A 24,097-nucleotide genomic window follows, 5' to 3' on the forward strand; every position below is an offset into this window, starting at 1 on the left:
CTCCATTCATTCATCTTCAGCTTTTTCTGGAGACTTCTGAATGTCATTGTGGTCCAAGTCCTCAATCTCCCACGATCCCTCTGATTCTCTCTCTCTCTCTCTCTGAAGGACAGAAACTGTTGGCATAGACCATACACGTCGCCACAGGCGTCTTTCCTTCCTGATTTGGTCCGTCGCCCATCTCTGTGCTCTGTGCATTCTCTTTGCAAATGTTGGGGGAGGAAGGAGCTTTAACAATAAATAAATAGATTCTAACATGTCCAGATTACACCACCGAATGCCAAGAGAGGAGATGTCTGTCTGGAAGTCTTGGTTAAGGTTGAAGGGCAGTCCAGCAAAGCACGACAGCTTCTTCTTCTTCTTCTTCTTCTTCTTCTTCTTCTTCTTCAGGATGAGTTTTTTTAGTTTTAGGCATGAAGTCTCCAACATGAACAGGCACAGTAAAGCTTTGGTCCCTCCTGAGCTGGAGAAGAAGTAAATTCAAGGTACATTAGGTGAACAACACTTCTCAGTTGGTTGGTTGGCTTGTCCTATGTAGGTAGGTGGGTCACAATGGCATTGTCGTCACAATGTCAGCTGTGGCACTGTTGGCGACAGCGTTGCTTTGGCGACGGCTGAGGGAAACGGATTCACCTGGTCCCCGTGCAGGCCTGTCATAACGGCTTCTCCAGGGCCTTGCTACGGAGCGAGGGATGACCAGGGTTTGGATTGGAGGCAGAGATCTTGCGGCACACAGTGTTGGTGTTGCTGCACCTGCAGCCGGGGCGCGTAGCGCGGTCATGGGCACACTGGCACAGGGCAAGGCACAGCCTGGCAGGGGGGTAGCAGCAGAGGCAGGGCAGGCAGAGCGCCAGCAGCCCCATGATGCCCCAGCGGGCACAGGCGTGGGCTGGAGCGCAGGAGCAAGGCCGATCAGCGCAGTTGTCCTCGTCATCCTGGGCGGAGCAGTGGTAGAACAGGCCTTTAACGCAGCACAGACAGGTGCCGTACTCCACGGCACTTTCAGCAGAGCACAGGCAGCGCTGTCCGCAGGCCCAACAGGAAGGCAGGCGGCGGGGGGCGCAGCAGTCTTGGCACTTACAGCGACCACACCGCTCGCAGATGAACAAATGACGCCCCAACTCAGTCTCGTCCTCCGTCAGGCCTTTACCAAAGGAAGCGTCAGACTTAAGTTCTCCTTTAGGCTGAGAGCGGACTACCGAACCAAGGCCAGACTGAGACGGTGTCAAACCTGCCAGGAGCCGCTGGTCTGAGGTGGCACTGGTCCGAGACATGGAAGAGCTTATGGTACTAGAGCGGCTCAGGCGGGAGATGTGAGCGTGTTGCTGCTGACTTTGGCTGCGGGGCAGGGCCGAGTGGGAGGAGTGCGGGGGGTAGTGGGAGTATACTCCGTGAGGGTAACGGTCGTCGTGGGCATAGAAAAATCCGGACTGGGATGACGGTTCCAGCGCCACGGGCCTTTCCACATAGTCATTGTTGGCCCGGATGGCACGTATCTGGTCGAGCGACAGCACTGGGACCTGCTGGAGGTCCAGCCCGTCCAGCTCCATCCTGAAGGAATGAGCGGGGTCCATCCCGGTGGGCCGGGCTGGGGGGCACCAGGGATGTAGGCCGGGGCTGGGGCAAGGTGCTCCCAACGCTCACGGCACATCAGATAAACCTGCAGACACAGAAAAAGGTTTGTGAAAAATCCAGACCTAAAGCACAAACATCAACTCTATCACCATGTTTGCCACAAATATAGTTTTGATTAACATTATTATGTTATAATTCATTAATCATTCAGTCTCTGAAATGAAAGTGAAATTCAATTAACAACAGTGTGAAACACAGAAAAGCAGGAAGTGTAAGGAGCTGGATCCAGTGAATGTTTGACATTTTAAATGTTCAAATGAGGGATAAGTGATTAATCGCTTATCAAACTCTTTATGTTTTGTCAATTAACTAATCAAATAACCATTTCAGCATTTAATTGATGATCTGTGGAGCACAGCAGGTAGCTTTGCCTGCTGCTTTCTTTTACTTTAAATAATTTATAATAATTTATATTTTGTGCTCTCTAGTCCATGAGAAACTTTCCATCCGCTGCATGGCGCTCAGAAGCAAACCCTCCTCTCAACACATCCTCTGGTGCACAGGAACTGATGTGTTTTGTTTCTGGTCTGTTTAGAATATACAGAAAGTTTTGTTTTGTTAGCTTGTGAACCAAAGCCACAATGGCTGGACACCAAGAACCACTGACAGAGAGTCGAACTGCTTTAGCAGAGAAAGGAAGGAATCAGAGTCCTGCCCTGCGTTTGATTGACGGAAGAGCTCCGAGGACACCGAGGCGTTTACCGCTGAAAACCCAGCTCACTCCAGAGAAGAGCTAAATCAAGTAACTAAACTTGAAAACATATTTAAAAATGAGAGGAGACACACAGAGTAAACAGTAGCCTCCAAATATCTAAGCAGCATTTGATCAAAGATGGATTTTGGCAGCACAGCCTGCACACAACCACCAGCCATGTCCTCATGACCGCCGAGGTTCTCCACTGCTCAGACTAACACTATTATTAGCCCGCCAGAGCCAGCGAGACACGAGCCTGAAGTCCACACCGTAGTTTAGCGTCTGTCGGAGGAAGCCCACTACAGAGGAAGTGTGCAGCTCCAGGTGTGATTCCTAAACAAGTTCTGTTTCCTGTGGAGGTGTTACTGCCTTTCTTCTCTGTCGGTGGTACTCCGAGGCTCTCCATGAGCGCTCACGTATATCAGTCAGTTTATATCCATCAGCTGCTTTTCTAAGCTGAAACACACTGAGTTTTGGTCTGTGGTTCCAACCAAGCAGGTTGTGGTTTCTTTAAAGGGCCGTTTCACTGATTATCAACCTCATCTCTATCTATCTGAGTAATGCATGTTGTGTAAAAATGGCCTGCAGTTGTTGCCGATGTTCGAAGCCGCTGCTGCAAAATGTGTCCAGCAGCAGTGTCATCGTTTGACATGTGCAGCGACGTAGTTGTGAACAAGGAAGACCTACAGGTTATTTCAGCTTGGACTTCTAGTGTCGGCCTCTGGGCAGCCAAGGGGTGTTCACTCAAAAACCAGACTGCAGCCAGTGTTATGGACAGAGATGCATGTTACAGTGTTTTGGCTGACTTGGATGTTCAGCTGTATTTATTTGAGCACACTGCCAAAGAAATGAGACGAGCCGAGTTGGGCATGAGAAGACGTACGCAGTGCATCCTGGTACATGTAGGCACCGCCAGCACAGCTTCACAAGCATAGCAACATACTCCAACATACTCAGACCATACTCCAGTCCATTATCTGCCTAAAGTGAAGATCAGCTCTGTTAACTGTTTCAGGACTTTGTTTCTGCAGAGATGAGATGTTGGATTCTTGAAATATTTTGTGTGTAAACCTCCCGCTGAGATCCAGACACAGATATCTCTTAAAACCAAAACTTCCTGCATGGTTACAAGGGGGTAATGAGAGAAATATGTATTTTTGTAAATTAGATGATTTGCCTCTCCCTCTAACTGGTGGATTTTCTTGCTTGTGCCACCGCAGTAGTATGGGTTGTCTGACTATAGTGAGCCTCCATCCATCCATCCATTATCCCTCCTGCTTATCCTTAAGAGTAGCAGCGGGCTGGAGCCAATCCCAGCTGGCATCGGTGATGGTGCCAGTCCAAGTGATAAAGAGCATTAGTAGTAAAACTGATCTCCAGGCTTCCCAAACAGTCCTTTCATTGGATAATTGGTTATCCAGATGTTTCTGCAGTTTGCATGATCTTAAAAAAGAATCTTTAGAAAAGATTGACTCGTTAATGGATAGAGGACACGCTGCAATAAACTCTGTCCTTCTCCCAAGCTTTCCTTAAATGCAGATTTCTTACTTAAGCCCATATTGTCACGCTGTTCTCAGATGGCATGTGTTGCACTGTGCACGCTGTAACACTGGGTAAGACTGCAACTGAAGGGTTAAAAGGTAAATATGAATTTGCTTATGAGTTCAGTAAATGCACCAGTAAAAAAAAAACCCAACCCTAAATCAAATAAAAGGTCCCAGTCTAGTTGAATATGCAGCTGATTTGATTCCCGCTCAGACATCAGATGAGCCCTGAATGAAAAGTACAGAGCTGATCGCTTGATATCTGTTGTTTTTTTGAGGGGAAATGTGAGTTTCTTTGTATTTGTGTGGATGATAAAGACAGTAGAACCACCACCACCCCTCCCTCCCTCCCTCCCCAGCCAACATGCACACACACTGTACACTCATATACACACTCGGATATACATACACAAAGACGCTGCAGTCTTGCCAAGTGGCCGGGGGGGGGGGGGAGATAGCCGGCCCCGCTCCTCACATGGTGCCAGTCCTCTCTGAGAGTAATGAGGCCAAATGGAAATGCATTTAAAGCAGCTCAGATCATGAGATTAGATGGAGGAGGGAGGTAAGAGGCAGCAGCAGCAGCGTCTCAGGCCTCGTCCACGTGAACACTGAAACACTGATACAGTAACACGCTCGCAGTGCATCCAGGATTTTTGACCTGCCAGAAGCAAAGAGGATCCAGGATCTGGTCTTCGTCCTGGTTTTTTAGTTCAGTCTTGGTAACAAAGTGGTTGGTCGGATACACCATCATGATCGTTTCTGTTTGTGTGCGATTGTGCGAATTAGTTTCTTTCGACTATAATCTGTCGTGTCTCTGTTCGGTCTCTTTGGGTAACTTTTTTTTGGTTGTTGCTCGCTGTCAAAGGTACACATCAGGATCAAGGTAATCAGCTGAGCAGCTTTCTGTCGATGGACTAAAACAGAGAAGAGAAACTTGTTGTAGGAAACACAAAACGCTTTTTGAATGTCTCTGAACAACACGTGCAGCCTTTACTCCTGGCTAGTCCTCCAGAAACCTTCTGTTCTTCTTGTTTACTGCGACTGTTTCATCTTTCCGAGGGGAACAAAGCCTGATGTACTGATATATGTTAAGACTCTGACCAAAATCCAAAGGAGGCATCACATTCAAAGCCGTTCCTGAAGGCAGAAGCCTGTCTGTCCTCCCAGTGCCCCTGTGCATGCTGGGACACCTGAGTGTTTACTGAGCAGTAGGGACAGATATGATGATCAAGGAGTTCTCCAAATGATTTTTCTCATTATGCAGGCCAACTGTGATGCAGTGCCTCATTTGTTCACTACTTCATTGACTAATCAATCAAACATTTGGTCTATGAAGCACAAGAAGTAGTGGAAATATTTCACTCGGTACTGAAACCCCCCAAAAATATTCAGTTTGTTCTAGAAAAGCAAACGTTCACGTCTCAGAGACAAAAAAACCCCGATTTAATCAAGTTTCAGATTTGTTGCAAGTCAATTTTCTGTCCATCCATTTCCTCCTTTTCAATCAATTAATTGAAAAATCATTTCAGCTTTACTGTTATGATCCAAACAAAGATCAACAGCGACAGTTTGAAAACTGCTCAGAATCACTTTAGCCGCTGAGTTTAAAGAGTTAAATGTGTCGTTTCTGTGTTGACGGCTGATTAATGAACTCGTTGCATTAGCGCCCTGCTGTGTGCAGCGAAACGGTTAAACACAGAAAAAACAACAGACGAGTGGTCTCAGAAAAATGCCGTGGAGGGGCAATAAGAGAGGAGCGAACAGAAGTGGGGATGGAGGACGTGGATGAAACCCAAGAATGGCAATCCATCACTGTGTGGGGGGGGAGAAGAGGAGGAGGAGGAGGTGATTAGTGAGCCGAACTGTAAAAACACAACAAAAAAAAGAGCCTCTTCCCGTCTGAGGAGGAGAGTCTGGTGAACAACCCGACCGTAAAGGTGCTCCCCTCCTTCCAGAGGTCCTGCTATAAAGGAGCAGATAAGAACGTCCAGGTTGGTCGGATGAGGATGCATTTTCAAATTAGTGCGAGGAGAGAGGAGAAGTCCTGGTGACTAATCTCATCAGGCAGCCCGCTCATACTCTGCCGGCCTATCAGCCCATCTAATTGTTAAAAAGAAGAGGCCTGCCATCCGTTTCCATGACCTCATATTTACTTACTGGTTGAGCCGACCAGCCCAAAGTGGCACAAACACTGCAAGACATTTCCAAAAAGTTTTAGCTCCTGGGATGGAAAGATGGATCGAATAATCCAAGAAAGGAAAAGTCTGATTAGCCAGAAATAAAAGAGTTGTTTTTACAGCCAAAACTATATCTTTGTGTCACCACGGTCACTATAAACGGTACCTGAATGTCCCTGAGAAGGAAAAGCAGGTTTTATTACCAGCCTGAGAAACGTGGCCACTGTTTTAACAACATTCGGCTCGATGGCCTGAATCGGCGGCACAGATTGGCTGCGCCGAGGGCTCCGGTTGTTTTTGGGGAGTGATGCTCAGTCTGGCTGCGCTGGGGAGTGTCTGTTATCAGCCCCCCACACAACAACACTGTGTGTGTGTGTGTGTGTGTTAGGGGATGGTGGAGGGCAGGACAGGCAGCACCCTCCCCTCTCAGATTACCAGTGGAGCTGAGGGCAGTCAGAGTGTGTGTGTGTGTGTGTGTGTGTTTTTAATGTCACGTGTGTTAAAGGTTCCCTGAGGAGTTTCAGACCTCTGGCAGCGCTGTGGCTCACGGTTTGTTCGTCTGTGCACGAGGGCGCTCAGGTATGTGCACGTGAGTAAGGAGATACACACACACACACACACACACACACACACACACACACACCTACCTTTGGTGTCACACTGATCAACAGGTGGCGGTAACACGCCAAGATGTGCTGCAATGCGCCAACAAAGTAGAGGAAGAAGAAGACTAATGACTTAAAACAACTGTTCGACCTCAAGGATAATTACACTGAATGCAAACATAACTTTAACTTATTTAAAGGAAATAAAACGTCGCAGGGCCTCTTCGTTAGGTGTGTGATGCTGCGAGTGTTATGGGTTTCCATGGTTACAACCAGTGGAGGGATGCTGGAGATAACAATGTTGAGATCTCTCTCTAACTTTGAGTCATGCAGGAAAAGATGAAGCTGGGTTTAGTTTTGTTTTGTGTGAAGATGACATCGTTGGGATTAGATTATTCTTATGCTGTACCTTCCCCCACAGATAACTCATTTCCCTCTAATAGTAATAATAATCTGACATAAATTGTTTGTTTAGCTTCTCAAGACTTTAATTATTCCTGCTTATTGTTTATGTTTTGACCATTTTCTATAAATCTTTACTAAAACATGTCAAACTTCTCTAATGCATCATTGATTTAACACAGAGAAGCAGCACATGTTTATCTCTTTACCTAAATAAAATGCAGATTTTCTGATTTCATCAGGGAATATTTGAGTAGTTTATTCTGAAGCTTTGCTCAGTTACAGCTGGAAAAAATCATCTTCAGTCCTGCTGCACAAGCACCAAATGTTCCTAATTGATAAATATATTGATAAAAGCACACCTTTAGAGATAAAGCTTGACACTTTGTGAGTGATGTTCATCAGCTAAATAATCTCTTCTAATAATCACATTCTTCATCACTGATGTTGGCACGAAGGGGAAGGTGGTTCAGGGGAAACTAAAACTGGACCAACGTGGCCTGCAGCACAATGAGTGTTTTATTTAGTAGACAATCCATCTGGCTCAGAGGGGAGAGGATGGGAGAGGCATCCATCCATCCATCCATCCATCCTTCCATCCTTCCTTCCTCTCTCTCTCTGAAGCTGATAATCAACAGCATCGTAATGTTGTAAAGGATTCAGCAGGAACAACAAGAAATGAGAGAGAACTAGAAGCTCTTTGGACTTCTGAAGCCACTACAGGTGGACGTGGGAGAAAGTGTTGGATGAATCTGTCGGAGGACGTGCTCTGATAGCTTTGTTGCACATGTTGTGTCTTTCATCGTCCTTTTGTTGTGAAATGTGTAAAAATGTAAAAATGAAGCAAACCAGAGCGACAGACAGAGAAACGGTCCGAAAGAGAGAGAAAGCTGGTGTTTCAGGAGGGAGGCTGTCAGTGGTAACCTGAGGACGGACCTCTGAGCTGGGGGAGTATCAGTGATGGCTGAGCCTCTGCCCTGGGACTCACACACACACACACACACACACACACACTGTATACACCCAATCACCATTCAGACAGTGATGCTCTGCAGTGTATCTGTTCACAAAACATATTTATAAGTTAGGAATTGTCTCAACTCTGAACTCCGTTTCTCAAAAAGAGGCACAGGAAGATATTCATTTACTAAAAAATCTAAACTTCTCCTTTTTTAAATGATGTCTGGCTGTAGGGAGACGTCACTAAACAGTAGCAGGGGGACTGTTGTAACAGTTGTAACCAGCTTCTCCTCTCATAATGTGTCATAAATGGACTTAATCTATCTTATTTAATACCAAGCTGTATTTATTTCATCATAACTATCATAAGGAGTTACAGTATCACCCTGCTGGCTCTCCATCATACTCTCATCCTTGTGGTTTCAGAGGGTCTGTTTATATTTAACCAGGTGAACCCTGCAGAAGCCCGTTGTTCTCCTTCCTGTGTCAGAAACCAGGGAAGCAAAACGCCGGTGAAAGTTCAGTTTTAGGTTAAAAACCCAGAAAGCTCCACTGTGCCGATCCCTCGTCTGACTCTCTAACTTCCGCTGAGTCTGGACTCGACCTGCCGATGGTCGATGGGCGTTAATGGATGGAGGACCGCTGCCTCCCTCACAGATGACATCATGGCTTCGGGCTATTTTAAAACCGTCTGCAGTGACCCTTCGCCTTGGAGTGAGGAGGGGTTGCCCTCTCCTCTTCCTCTCCTCTCCTCTCCCCTCCCTTCCTCGCATTTCTCTCCCTTTCCTCTCACCTCCTCCCCTCACCTTCACTCTCCCCTTTTGTCCCTTCTCTGCTTTACTCCCTCTGTTTTTTTTTCCTTGTTAACTTTCTTTGAGGAGAACATGGGTCCTGCTTTTTAAAGACATCTTTATAGGAAATAATAGCAATTAATACTTCCTATTATCAGCCTATTTAATGAAGAAACATTTAAAGATCAGTGGTCATTTAAATCCAGGATTTTAGAAAAAAGTAGGTCATGACTCTGAAGCGTTCCCGGTGCTTCCCCACTCTGACCACACACCAAAAATATAGTTTTTTTATTTTAGGTCTGTATGTTTATTAACTATTGTGACATATTCAGTTAAGTTAGTCTCCTCACACGATGGTCTGGTTGCAGTTTCACACACTAAACGTTCTCCCGTCTCCACATAATGACAGAGACTGTCTGAATGAGCCGTGCAGCCTTTGTGCATCACTGGGCGGTAAGAGGAGAATGCCTACGAGTCCTCAACGAACCTGGAAGAAGCTCTCGGCTCTGTCCTCTTAAATCATCGATCATCAAATAATCCTGTTAGGAGTCTAACACTCGGCACCTTTGGTTCACTTCTTGTACAGACTTCTAGCTGCCTTCTACTGTATGATACACTGAACACTGACGTCGAAACAACTCGTTTCTGTGTGGAGTTTCTCCGGCTTCCTCTCAAAGACTTGCAGGTTAGTTTAACTGCTGACTGGTGAATAGATGCTGCAGGTTGTGTCAGTAAAACACCTTCATGGTCTGCAGCTGTTAGCTGAATGTAGTTGAGTAAGAGTGTGGAGGTCGAGGCACTGGAAGGAATGCTTGACTTTATATTAACCGGTTTTTGGTGCCTAACAGCAGCCATAGCTTCTTATGCCTACCAATCATCAATCGATGTGCTAAATGATGTCTGATATCAGTGTTCTTGTCTGGTTGCAGTAAACCTTCTTTAACCCCCAGTAAAAACAGACCCACAGCAAAAACCGGGAAGCCACCTGCCCCAGTTGGACTGAATATAACTCGGACCCAGTCTGAACGCCCCTGTTCATCCCCCCAGAGCCACGACAGTATACAGTTAAGCTTTGCACTGAATATTTTAATTTCTGATTCACTGTGATGGAAAGTATGTAGACTGTATCTGCAAATTGTGACGAGGGTGTCGCTGTTGTGCTCTAAAACTTTGTGTAAAAGAAGAAATAACACATGAAATCACTAAAATCCAGTCGAGTCAAAGAAAGACAAAGTCATGAGTCGTACATTTAAACCGGCAGGTTCATGAGGTCAAAACATTTGACTCCAGTGCTGCCAGCTCTTTCTGGGTGTGTGTGTGTGTGTGTGTGAGTGTGTGTGTGTGTGTGTGTGAGAGGCGCCCGTCAGGCACTAAGACCCTGGGGCCTTCCTCCCGGTGCCCTCCGGGAGCACAGCAGGATTGAATGACAATAAACTGGATGAGATACCGGATGTGCCGAATCTGACCCCAACGGAAAGACTGAAATAGACACTGCAGACCAGCAAGTCCAGGCAGGGGGGGAGAGGGGGGAGGGGAGGGGAGGGGAGGGGAGGGGAGGAGAAGAGGAAGGAAAGAGGCAGTGAATGAGAGAGGGATGGCGATACTACAGTGATAAAAAAATGAAAGTGGTGGAGCCAGATGTAGAGACGGAGATAAGAAAGATGGGAAAAGTCAAAACAAGAGAAGGAAAGAATGAGAGAGAGAGAGAGAGAGAGAGAGAGAGAGAGCAGAGAGGAAGAAGTCAGATGTGGATGCTGTTGGACGACACGACACCATCTTGTCATGTAATAATCCGCCCGACCTGTCAGGCTTCATCAAAAACAAGAATAATAATAAGGCGACAGACTCGTCGTGTTTGCCCACATTTACCGGCTGGCAGAGGATCACATGTTCACGGCACGACTGGAAGGACAAACCTGACGCTGACATCCTAAACTCCACTGAGGCTGGAGTTTAGGATGTCAGCTCTGTTTTCTGTCTGCTCTCCATGTTTCAGTGAGCAGCTTCGGCTGTTTAGTTACACAAAGTGTTCATTTCCTCCCTGAGAGAAACCCCAACCTGCCCCCACATGTTTCTGAATCTTTTATTTTCCTACTTCCTTAACAAACCCTGGAAATCTCCTTTTCTGCTGGTGGTTTTTAGCGTCTCACAGTGTACAGGTGTACCTCTGTGATGTCACTCGGGGGCGTGGTCACAGGTAGGACTGTGCACAGTCCTGACCCGACCGCCCCCCCGTCAGTGGTGCTGGACACAGTCAGAGGTGAGACAGAGCCAGCATGTCCACTGTATTTAGTCATTAATGAACCACAGGTGTGCCCACACCTGGCACATTTTAAATGGCTCACATGAGCAGAGCGACGTCGGCGCAAGTCACCATCTAAATAATGAGCTCAGGTTTCCACCGGGGGTCGTGTTGGTCTCACACCTCACATTCAGACCTCATGGGCGCGAGAACACAACACGTGGGCAACATGGCCGCCGGACGTCCCAGCTTTGTGTGAGCGACACGACTGGAAATGACAATCAGATGAATGTAAAACTGGAGAGAACAGGTTATAAATATACTTATTTATGACCAGAGAATGGAGTAAACCTGTTAGTTTAGTACTGAATTTAAAAAATAGGCTTAATTGTGAGCAGCTGTCACCCCTCCATTAGAGTGTCCTCCTTCTGGACCACATTAAAAAAACACTGAGCATGTAAATAAGTTAGTCAGTAAAGTAAAAACTGAATCTGTTGTAACTGAGACTGGTTTGTTCACATGTGAGCTGGTTTCCGTGTGCAGCGGTCAGAGAATTATGGTATGTTGGTGATGAAATTACAAGTGACGAGCAGCAGGAGGGAGCATCAACTAGTCGAGTGGAGGCGGTGAACTACGCTGCACAGGTCAGATTAAACCCTGAAGCACCTGAAGAGCTCAGCAGATCTAGTTTCTCCATCAAGGTCCTTTCATGCTGGAAAACATATTTTTCTGCCTCATTCTGCAAACACACACACACACACACACACACAAGAACCCCACCAAGTGGGAAGGCCGGGCTTCATTCTGCAAGGTCAGAGTTTGGCAGCAGTGGGAGTGTGATGCAAGTCCCTGAAACTTCAGATGAGCATGATTTCATCAGGTGCTGTTTGACCGGGGTCCATGTTGTTCATGTTGTTTTCCATGAGTGAGTATCAGTTGGCTGCTGCTGTCTCTTTATCCCCATCACTTCTTAAAAACTGAGGCTTCGTCTACGTTCGCTTTTTTTTTTTTTTTCCATTCTTCTCTATTTCTGAGTGACTAACACACACTGTGCACATACGAAACACACAAAGATGAAGAGAAAGTGCTCCAGGTATTGTGGTGAACTTTGACACCTCTGGCTGTGCAGAACAACCCCATCGTGTTTCTGCTCGTCCACAAGCCAAAACGTGTCGTTACATTACAAGTGTTGTTGGAGTTTTGACCTCCTGAGACCTTTGTTTCCGTCTCTGTGCAGCCTGGCAGTAGGTTTAAACCCTGAATCTGATGCTTCACTATCTTTTGTCCTCCGTCATGTAATCATGGCCTCGTAATTGATTTCTCTGCAGACTGTGAAGACGTGTTTCAAAGCTCAGAGACGAGGAGGATTTGTCTGGCTAGTTGTTAAAGACCAGTGACTGGATGAGCTGAGGCGAGCAAGTTAGCAGCCTAGCACACACACACACACACACACACACACACACACACACACAGATCGCCTCCCTACAGGTGGGAGCATGTAAGCTACACCACCAGACTCTTTATTTGAGCTTTTAAGTGTTCTTCCAAAAGCAATTATTCTGAAATCATCACCAAAAGACATATTATAAGAACTAAAATTGACTTTTAAGTCTGTTTAGCTACTAGTAGATGATCTAATATCTGCTAATTAAGGCAGCACTGCTTCAGAATAACTTTATAAAGGACAACAGTTATTTTTCTGGTGACATCTGGTGGCCTGTGGAGGAACTACACCTTCAAACTCTGCTCCATCTTTTCGCTAAGGGCTAACCGCTGTTCTTCTTCTGATTTATTCCTGCTCGTTATCCAGCTGCTTCTTATCTTTGGCTGTTTGAAGTCTTTGCTTCACGTGCAGCAGCAGCGTAAGTTGACAGGACAGAGAGCTGAAGTGTCCCGGCTCTTTCTTTTCTTTTTTACAAAGTGTTTTCTCTCCCTTTCCACAAGTTTGTGGTTCTGCAGTGCATTAGTCAGTGCATTAGCTCATCTGCTGTGGGATCAAAACCCTCCATCTCCATTCATCCCCTCCCTCCCTCCCTCCCTCCCTCCCTCCCCCTCTCCCTCCATCCATTTCATCATTCATTCATCTATCCACCATATTCCTCTCCTCCACATGTACCGTCCCCTCCCTTTCCATCCATCTATCCATCCATCGCTGGTCAATCCCTCCGCCTAAGTCCACCGCTCCTCTCATCCCATTCACTCCCTCCCCCCTCCCTCCCTCCCTCCCATCAGTCGGCCTCATCATTTGCTCTTCCACCCGCCCCTCCAGTCCCACCCCAGCGGAGATGGGTATTGACATTCTGCATCCGACCTTGAGGACAATCAATCCCAACGCCACGTCCCCATCACACACACACACACACACACACACACACACACACACACACACACACACACACACACACACACACACTGTATCTGCTGAAACACACTAATGTTAACATGCAGCCGAACAATCGGTTAATATGACTGATTCTGTTCAGGAGGATCATTCACAAATGTGATCTCGCTCTCTCTCTCTCTCTCTCTCTCTGTCTCTCTCTCTCTCTCTCTCTCTGTCTCTCTCTCTCTCTGTCTCTCTCTCTCTCTCTCTCTCTCTGTCTCTCTCTCTCTCTCTCTCTCTCTCTCTCTCACATCTGATTCACATAACTTTGCTTAAAGTCTGCTAAGTTGCTCCAAAAGCCAATAAAAACACACATAAACTGACTCATCATCACCTTCACCGGTGATAAAACCATAACTTGGACCAAACTGCGGTAAAGGAAGTTATAGACGGACCTCCATCATCCAGTCACAGGCCCCAACACACACACACACACACACACACACACACACACACACACACCGCCATATTTAACTGGAGTGAACTCTGAGCCACAATGAGAAGTCATTAGTATCCACAAAGCAAAGACGTCCTTTTCTCACCAAACGGCCGAGACGAGGGGCAGAGACAGGGCAGGGACGGATGTATACATGAGGGTCTGATCCAAATCATCAATCAAGCAGCGACGAGATATTTTGGAGGGACCTTCCTGCTGCTGAGCTGGATTATGAGGCTTGAAACACTTCAGTCCTGCAGAGGACTCAGGAGGTGGAACAAACTTTCATGTTACATCAGTTTTTAGGAGTTTAGACATAAAAGTCCATCTTTTTTTATTTCTGCTGAAGAGGAGAAAGTGAAGCGGACGAGTAAAGAGAGCCAGAGAACTGATTCAACCTTGAAAAAACACTAATTTTGGTATTTGAAGATGTAAATGTGGAACAATGACAAACACTGTCTGTAACTGTCTGAACCTCTAAGTGTGTTTCTGCAGGAACACAAGTCGACTCCAGCTGCCTGAATACGTATGAAATCCAATTCAAAGACTCTTTTTCTGATCAGAAAGATTCCCAGTGGAACTTTTTTTCATTCCAAGGTCACGCACATCATCAATAGTTCATCAGCAGATCGGATGGCGACAGGATGAATGTGTGCTTACCTCTGATTGGAGGGAGATCCATGCTGCGGCGGCGTGCTGGGCGTCCTGGGTGTCCGTGTGTGCGCGAACCTCTGACAAATGAACTCTACAGTGTTCCTCTAATATCCCTAAAATATCCCTTTTAATGATTTGTAGTCTGTCTGTGGAGTCCAGCGACAGATTTATCTCGGCTCGGCACTTTTCTGATTATTCTCTCTGACTTTAGGGCGCTGCAGGGCGTTATTCTGCTAAACTCCTTATACAATAATCCTCTACGGGAATTTTATAAGATTACCGTGGCCCTGATCTCTGAGGGGTGTGTGTTCACAGGGAGGATGCTCTCTCTCTCTCGCTCTCTCTCTCTCTCAGCATGACGCGCCCTCCTCCTCCTCCTCCTCCTCCTCTTCCTCCTCTTCCTGGAGCTCTTCCAGGAGCAGCCTGGTCCCAGAGCGTCCTCCTGAAGTCACCTCCTCCTACACCTCCAGAAAAATAAAGAAAAAGAAATACACCAGTCCCTCTGAAGACGCTGTGTCCAAGAGATGCTCATCAAACCAGGCTCGGCTCTGGTGTTCGGTTCTCCAGAGGGAGAAAGTGTCCTCGGTCGAAGGAGGAGAAGATGAAGATGAAGTGTCTCCACGCAGAGCGATGGGGCGTTAAAAGAAGAGGATGATGAAGAGGAAAACTGCAGTTGGAGTTGAGCTCGTGAAGTCAGAGATTTAACTCAAACTATTTAACTTAAAAAAAAAAATTCCTCCCTTTTTTTTTTCCACTCAAAATAGTTTCTTCTCCCGTCCGGCTGTAGTTTCCTTTCCTCTCCTCTCCCCGAGAGATGAATGACTGAGAGCTGGATGCTCTCTCTCTCTCTCTCTCTCTCCAGTCACCCCTCCTCCACCTCCTCTCTCTCCCTCTCTCTCTCTGTCTCTCTCTCTCTCTCTCTCTGCCCCCTCCCTCTCCCATCACTGAATTCAGTCCACTTCTGCTTTACGAACATGACGGAGCAGAAGAAGAACAGATGAGTTATATGTGATACAGATTCATTTTCAGCTCAGCTTGTTTCACCAGAGTTTCCACTCGTCTGCTGCTTTTATACAGAATCCAGTGATTTAGACGTTAGAATTAACAGGCGATCGATCTTCTCTGTGACGCTGCTCTGGATTACACCTCAATAACCTCACAGGTCCAAATTATATTCCCTTAAATCAGATCTTTCTTCTGTTCTTTTTTCTTTGGTTAGTTTATTTCTGGATTCAGGACCAGTACCTGGTCAGACCAGCCGGCAGCAAAAGGAAATTCCTTTGTGCTTCCTCCCAAAAACAAGGTGGTGCTGGAGCTTGGTGGCCCGGTGACTAGTTAAGGGGACAGCTGACGACGTGCTACTGCTAGTCAAGTTAGCTGACTAGCTGCCGGGTAGCAGGCTAGCTAGCTCGGCCGCTAACAATAAGTCCGAAATCAGTTCCTGTTTCTTCTTAGATGACTGTATTTTTATTTATTTCTACATTCATAAAGCAAAACACATGATGACACACGTTCTTATGTATTCTGTTTATAATGCAGATTTTTCCTCTAAAACATATTTTATGTGTAAAGAAATACTTTTCTGCTCAAAACTAGTTTACAGTTTAAAGGTCTTCAGTGACCCCCCAGAGATGTCGAACATGAACGAGCATTTCTTGACCTCCTGCTCGACACACATGAATATCGTGGAGATAATTTGTTCATACAGCTCCTGGAGTCTTTTACATGTTATCAGATCTAAATGATTCAAGCGTTCATAACTGTAAACTGTATTCACTGCAGTTCTTGTAGAAACACATTTTTGGATGTCACATGACCTGCAACAGACCTGCTGAGTGTTTACTGTGTAGGTGATGGAGAACATTCAGCAGCAGGTTGTTCTGGAGAGGTTTAGGCAGCATTGTAGTTTGTCTTCTATCAGGAACAGTTTATAAAAACGTGCAAAGAGAAGAGCCCTGCACGCTATTCATTGACTTTTATTATTTATTATTGTTGGACTTTCTTAAATCTTGCACATAATGCTGTAGCTTTGCTGTTTTTGGAGATGTGGTCACAGTGAAGGAGAGGAAGGAGCAGAAGGAGGTTTTCATTCATTCGTTCCATAAGGACAAGTGACATCAGTGACAATATGCTGCATGACTGTAATATGAGCCTCTTCCTTTGTGTGTGTGTGTGTGTGTGTGTTCTCATGCATGTGCGTGTGTGTGTGTGTGCTTTTGTCTCTTTAGCCCTGCGCCCTTACTCAGCAACTTGCAACCATCCGGACTACAGCAAGACACACCAGTGTAGGCATACAAATGCATGCACGCACACACACAGATTACAGTAATCGGACACTGGTCCCTAATGGGGGAGCTCTGTTTCCTGTGGAGGAAAATATCTGAGATGAAACAAACTGCTGATAGAGACACACTGAGGCAGAATGAAGACAAAAGAAAATGTGATTATCTAAAAGAAATCAAAACTACTTTGGGCTAAGGTGTGTTCATGACTAGAAACTTCAGGGAAAAAAAGGTCCACGTTGTGAAATAGAAGTTTTAAAACCATCATTTCTGACTTTATTTGCTTTATTTGTCTGTTTGTTTGATTTGAGGGGTAAAAAAAAATACAAAAATAGTTTAAAATGTGAATCTTTTATCCTCCCAGGTGTTTAATGGAGCAGCTGTCACAGTAGCCTGGACATGTTGTTAATCACATGGACTTAAGTTATTCTGTGTAAATGTCAAGTTTCTAAATTTAAATGAAATTCAGTGCAGACCTTCATGTCCCCTTCAGGACCAGTTAAATGTATATGATATAATATATTATGTATATAATACATGGTGGGCATGGTAAACCCAGAGGGATAATACAAGAGGTTTAGGCACTAAGAGTATTTTAGGAGAAGAAGAATGTTACTCACTTTACTTTTGTGTTGCTGAAATGTGTTTTCTTAATTGTTGAAGTCAAAGTAGTGAACTGGCTAGTTTCTAAACCATTTTACACAGTGTGTTTATAGATTATATCCTGATACTATTGATCTCTGTTGCTGGACACACACTATTATCTATATCTCTGTAATGCTGTGGAGAAAAACTGGAGACAACGAGCACACAGAGTTTATACATTAATCTTCTCTAATGAATTCCTGAGTTATTGCTTCTCTAACATGTAACTTATGTGGCAATTAAGCACAAACAACTAAAGTGTGTGTGTGTGTGTGTGTGTGTGTGTGTGTGTGTGTGTGTGTGTGTGTGTGTGTGTGTGTGTGTGTGTGTGTGTGTGTGTGTGTGTGTGTGTGTGTGTGTGTGTGTGTGTGATGGAGAGATGTTCTGGGTCAGGAGGGGATCAATGTCAAATGGCCTGGTTAACAGCATACAGCTGACAAAGTCATTCATTTCTGCCGGCGCTCCACTCTGGACGCTCTCTTCCTGTGTGTGTGTGTGTGTGTGTGTGTGTCTGTGTGTGTGTGTGTGTGTGTGTGTCTGTGTGTGTGTGTGTGTGTGTGTGTGTGTGTGTGTGTGGTTGCCTTTGTCATTGTGCTGCAGTAACAGTAACGCCTGCTGGACGGGGAGGAGGCGTCCCACCCATGAAGCACATGGGTGTCAACTTACACAACACATTACAGTATGTCTGTCACGTGAGCAGCACACACACACACACACACACACACACACACACACACAGAGGTTTGCACAGCTATTCTTATTAGGACGCTGCATTGACTTCCATTCATTGTGGACAGCCTCAACACTAACCTTAACCTCAACCAGGACCTCTGCTTTGGTTATACTGGAAAACTTTCCCAATAAGAATAGAGAAGCTCACACACACACACACATGCTCACACACACACACACACACACACACACACACACACACACACACACACACACACACACACACACACTTTTCACTATATGCAATCAATATGAAATGACTGACAGCTGCAGAGCAGTTTCACCTGTTATTGGTTTTACTGGTCTCCTTTTGGACCAGCTTGGTCCGGCTAATTCAACAAAGTACTGTTGCTGTGTTGTTGCCTATTTGGTTTGTGAAGGGGCTGAAGTTTGGGTTTACTACTCGCTGTGTCTTCGTCAACTCTTGGAGATGAAAATCCATCTAAAATGTGGTGGTGTGCGGATCGATACCTCCGATACCAGATATTTATATTCTAAAATTAATTCTCATATTAAAATATCAATATTTTAGTAATTAGGAGTAAATGTGTAGTTCATCATTAACAGGAACACAGTGGAAAGTAACTCTACTATCAGGATCTCGTCTAAATGATCCCCAGCCGATAGGAACTACTTTCTCTTCCGCCTATCAGAGTCATACGGCTGCGTAAATGTGTTAATACGCTAACGAATCTTTTCAAAGGCCGGAGAGGTTGTGAGCAAACTGTAAATATGCTGATGTATATGTTTGTGTTAAAATGTTCAGGCAAGCGTTTTAAGATCTTTTTCATTTACTGGATGGGTTGCTATGAAGTTTGAGTTAGTCATGGTGCCCAGAGGATGAATCTCACTGGCATTGGTGCTTCCAGCAGGTCAAAATGTGAAATATCTCAATATCTGCCAGACGGTTTGGTACAAACTTTGATACGGACCTCCATGTTTCCCTCTGGTTGAATCGTAATGACACATCAGAATCAGGTTTATTGTCATTATACGACAAAGTACAATGAAATTCCGTCTGACCTCTCCCATGTGACATTTACAAACAATAGAGATATAAAAATATAAAGATAGGCAAAAGAAATACTCAATTATCAAAATTAAATAAATAAATATATATGCAGTGCAATGCAGCATGAAAAGTGAGTCCAGTGTTTGAGCACAGACAGAGCAGCTAGCCTCTGATTGGAGGCTGCTGAGGTCGTCCTGGTTAGGAGTTCTTGGAAACAGGGGGGAGGGTGTGATGGAGGCCACAGCTCTGGGGTAGAAGCTGTTCCTCAGCCTGTTCGTGGTGGGTTTTAAAGTTCTGAACCGCTTCACAGACGGAAGCGGTTCAGACAGGGAGTTTCCGGGGTGTGTGGTGTCCAGTGTGATGCTCCCGGCCTTCTTCTTCCTCAGTCTGCTGGCACAGAGTGTGTGGAGGTGACGGAGCTCCAGCCGATGATCCTCTGAGCTGCCTTCACCCTCTCTGCAGGGCTTCACCCTCTCTGCAGCCGTGCAGCTCACAAACCACACGGTGATGCAGTTTGTGAGGATGCTCTCGATGGTGCTGCGGTAGAAGTTGAGCATCAGCTCCTTGGGGAGTTTGGCCTTTCTCAGCTTTCTGAGGAAGAAGAGTCTTTGCTGAGCCTTCTTCACCAGGTTTGAGGTGTTGGTAGTCCAAGACATCTGAGTGGAGACACTGACTGACTGCCAGAGTGAAAGGTTTGACTTTATAACCAAATACCTTCCAAATCAGCACGACTTGGTATGCTAAGGCTCCAGACTAAGATGGAGAATGTGGTGAATATTACAGGGGAGACACCTTTTCTCTCTCGTCATCTTGAGGTTTTGGGTTGAAGTGAGTTTCCTTTTTCATCCTTATAACTCATTTTAACAGCAAGTTCAAAAGAATCAAAGACACATTGTGACGATGCACAGGGTTTGGTTGTGATGTGATTTTAAACTTACGTTTTTTCAGCTAAATGTTTGATTATGAAATAACTAATCTCCTACAAACTGTTATGACTAAAACAGCAACATGAAAAATGACTCTGACCCACAAAAAATACTGAATTTCTCCTCACCTCAGTGTTTTGTGAGTCTTGGATAGAAACTAGCGTGACGACACCCTTCATCAACACGACAATCTGTGACAATCAGCCCCGTTCGTGGCTTCAGACATTTTCTCGTAGTACTATGAGACACTGGAGTCGTACGTTTTCACATATAAGCTTCACATAAGGAGTCCTTTTCTCTGTGGTTCTTGTCCGTCAGTGTCTGTTGGTGCGTTTGAGTCTGTGAATGGATCAGAGGGCAGACCCGTAGCCCAGTGACACCAAGTCCAATAACGAATCAGAGCAGCTGCCCAGCGACAGACTCGGCTAACCTACTGAGCTAATGCAGGGAGTGGAAGAGGGAGACGCACATGATGAGATACCTTTTAATCCCTCGAGAAGACACAATAGATATAGTTCTGATTTAGCTCACAGAGATAATAATAATAATAATAAAGTAAAAAAAAGTATTCTCATCTTGGCAGCTGTGTTGATGCTGCAGCAGATGTTTGACTGCTGTGTCACATGCACGTAACAGATTGTTATCAAGTAAATGTGGCTGATTTTCTTGGATTATTTCCTCTATCACTGCCTCTCAGGTCGTGTTCACTTGCCTCCCACCCTGACCGCCCCTACCCCCCCCACACACACCTCTTGTAATTGTTGCTGATATTTGGGTGTAGAGAGGAGTAGAGCCACTGGTCCATTAACTGACCAGGCCCGGCTTGATTGGCTCCGGACGAACCCCTGAAATAGCAGGATTGGCTGTCGGCCAAGCGCCCATTTCCTGTGTGTCTGAGAGGAGCTCCAGCCACCGGGGCTCAAATGCATTTCCTGACTGTGTATAAAACTTTTATTAATGACCAGGAGTGCATCAGCGGCTATGCCTGCTCGCCCACACTCACTCCCTCACCCACTCATTCACTCTCTCGGAGAAAGAGAAAGCGAGAGGGAGGGAGGGAGGAAGGGAGGGAGGGAGAGGAAAGGATGATGGAAGTGAAAATGAGTTGTGAGACACAATGTGAGACATGCAGGGGATGAGGAAGAGGGTGTGTGTGGGGGGGTGGGAGAGCGTGTGATAGACGAAGAGAGACACTGATGGATGGATCAGGAGATGTGGAGATAAAATTAAGTGAAACAAACCAGAGCCGAGACATTAAAAGAGAGCGAGAGCGATAGGAAGGAGGCCTCCTATAGGCTCCCAACCTACAGTATCTCTTACAGTGTAACTCCATTACAGCCCAGTGCTCTGCAGGTCACTCAGTGCACCTTTCCTACGGGACTAACGCAGAAAGACATAACATCACCTTTACTTTTATTCTTAAAACAAAGACCTCTGGCTACAGTGGTCTTTACGCTGTGTGAAAATACTTAAAGACTCACTTACCTAATACTTGAAATGTAAATTGTGTCTATAAATTCATGAAAACTAAACAGGTTTATCAGCTTGGACAGCGTGGATGTTGCACGGCTCCAAAGATGGTCGTCAGTCCACCACTGCATCCCCAGAGGATGAATCCTAACAACCCTCGTCTTTGTCAGCTGCTATCCCCGACCGCTCGGCTGGTTTTCAGCGAGTGAACGTCCAGGCGGCGATCGCTGTTACAGCCTGTGGTGGAATGATGGCTTTGATTGGCTTTCTGGTGCGGCTGTGAACATGCAAGCGGTAACAACCGTCCGCCACAGACATAATTAACATCTGCTACTTTAGAATATGTTGTATGTTGGTGCAGTAGACTCTCATAGGGTCCAGAATCTTTTGGGGAGTATGAATGTGCTTAGTATATGTATATAGCATCTTATCTTATCTCTTGTCTTGTCTTGTCTTGTGAGGATGTTTATATTTCGTAATAATCTTCCTGTTTTGACATTCGTGGACTCTGTGGTGTGATTGTGATGCTGGAGGAGAGGCTGAGGGGAGTCTCTTATTAAGGGTAGTTTTATAGATATTTAATAAAAAACCTGAGTAGCCTTGATGGCCATGACCAGGTAACTCAGACCTGTGAGAGGGATTAGCTGGTAGGAACCATGCTGCACTAGAAACGGCACGATGTGGCCTTTCATCGCACCATAAAAAGTGAATGGGGAGCTGCGAGTGTGCATAGAGGAGCGTAATTACATCAAACGGTTGAAAGATGAGAGCTGTCGGTGCGTTCCTGGAAGGGTGGAGAGACGGAGGAAGAGGGGTGAGGCAGAGAGAGCGATGACTGCCGTGACTGGTGGAAAACTGCACATGTACAGTCTGATGAGGTGCAACGTGGACTGGAGATCATGAAGATCTGGTGACCGGAGGAGCGTCACACTGTTTGTATCTGCAGCAGCGTCTGTAAGAGCCACCACGTTCATCTGTTGTCTCCATCAGGATTAGAAGCTCTCAGCTCGCTGCCGTGGTTGCTACTAGTGCTGCTGGTTGTAAGCTACATCCACAGTTTTAGGGTGATGCATTAAATGATTAAATTAAAAGTTAGATTAAATATTCTAGTGTATGAATATAAACCTGCTCTATGCCTGAAATCAGTCCTGAGAACTTTCAGCTTCCCACAAACAGCAAAACACAGATGTTTAGTGCCCGTCAGGCTCCTGTTTCTGGTTATGAACCGGCTTTGTTAAGTCCTCTTCAGGCTCTGTGACTGCTTCAGTAAACCTGCTCCAGTAAAGAGAAATGGGCCATGAGAAGAATATAAAACCTGTTGTTGCGAATAAGGCGAGAGAGGAATACTTCATATATTTATTTTACCCTCAGTCACTCTCAGCCCTCCTGTTCATTTCTAAGGGAGCAGCAGTCGAGCTGTTTTGCATGTCTGGAGCTGAGGTTTAGTCTTAAGGCTCAAAAACACTAGACTAGACTACAAGTTTAAGTTTATTCCTTTATTGTCATTTTCATGTTGGAACATAAAAACGAGATATGGTTCCACATTACCAAAGACATTTAAAAAAGAGTGCAGCAAAGTACTGTGCAAAATACTAAATACCGTATTTACCGGACTATAGAGGGCATCGGAATATAAGCCGCACCCACTAAACTTTAAAAGAAAAAATTTTTTTTACATATATTAGCCGCACCAGACTATAAGCCGCAGATATATACGTTGTGAAATGAGATATTTACAAAGAAAGATTTTGTAAATGTTTATTTACAGACCTTAATTGTTTCCAAACCGTAAAACGGCTGATCGAACAAAACAGAAAAGTCATTAATGTTTTTATTCTTCCTCCTCCTGTGCAGCCTCAGAACATCTCCGTCACACACCTTGTGTGAAAAATATTTTGCGTTCGTGCTGCGTTTTGCGTTGAGTGCGCCAAAAACTAGCGTCTTCTTCTTTGCATTGACTTCTTGCGTCTGTCTCATTTTTGCACTTCCTGCGCCCCCTGATGGCCGTTAGCGAAGAAAAATCTCTAGATTAGCCGCATCGTTGTATAAACCGCAGGGTTCAAAGCGTGGGAAAAAAGTAGCGGCTTATAGTCCGGTAAATACGGTGGTTTCAGTTTCAGTTTAGTTTATTTGAAAGGGGACAATACAATTTCATAAAACACATGATTACACATGGTTAGAAAAGCCAGAATTAGCCAGAAGGCTAGTTTTCATCTGTAGTCCCCTGGCCATGATGTAATAATTATAATAAATAATCTAAAAACATAAATACACAGTGCAACAAGTAAATATCATTAAGTACACTAGACTATATATTAATTATGGGTATTTATAGATTTTGTATATTTTGGATTTTGATATCATTTCCCCACTCAGTACAGAAGACTCAGTTTGCTGCATGTCGTGTTTTGTTCAATAAAAAAGAAAATTAAAAAACAAAAACTAATTATGCCCACCACCCTCCCTGACTCAGATAGACAGAGTAGCAGCCCCCCCACCCCTGCTGC

At 45.3% G+C, this 24,097-nt stretch overlaps 1 protein-coding gene across 1 annotated transcript; it reads right to left on the reverse strand.

Moving 5' to 3' along the window:
• Positions 1–653: 653 nt before the first annotated feature.
• On the reverse strand, positions 654–1,574 carry LOC139213516 (protein sprouty homolog 3). Its single transcript, XM_070844226.1, has one exon. The coding sequence runs from the start codon at positions 1,572–1,574 to the stop codon at positions 654–656; it is 921 nt and encodes a 306-aa protein (XP_070700327.1).
• Between the last annotated feature and the right edge of the window lie 22,523 nt (positions 1,575–24,097).

The sequence above is a fragment of the Pempheris klunzingeri genome, chromosome 14 (assembly GCF_042242105.1).
Source record: "Pempheris klunzingeri isolate RE-2024b chromosome 14, fPemKlu1.hap1, whole genome shotgun sequence".
NCBI lineage: Eukaryota > Metazoa > Chordata > Actinopteri > Acropomatiformes > Pempheridae > Pempheris > Pempheris klunzingeri.

Bases quoted from the DNA above. Each gene is read 5' to 3' on its own strand.
- LOC139213516 (XM_070844226.1), bottom strand. From the start codon at position 1,574: ATGGACCCCGCTCATTCCTTCAGGATGGAGCTGGACGGGCTGGACCTC.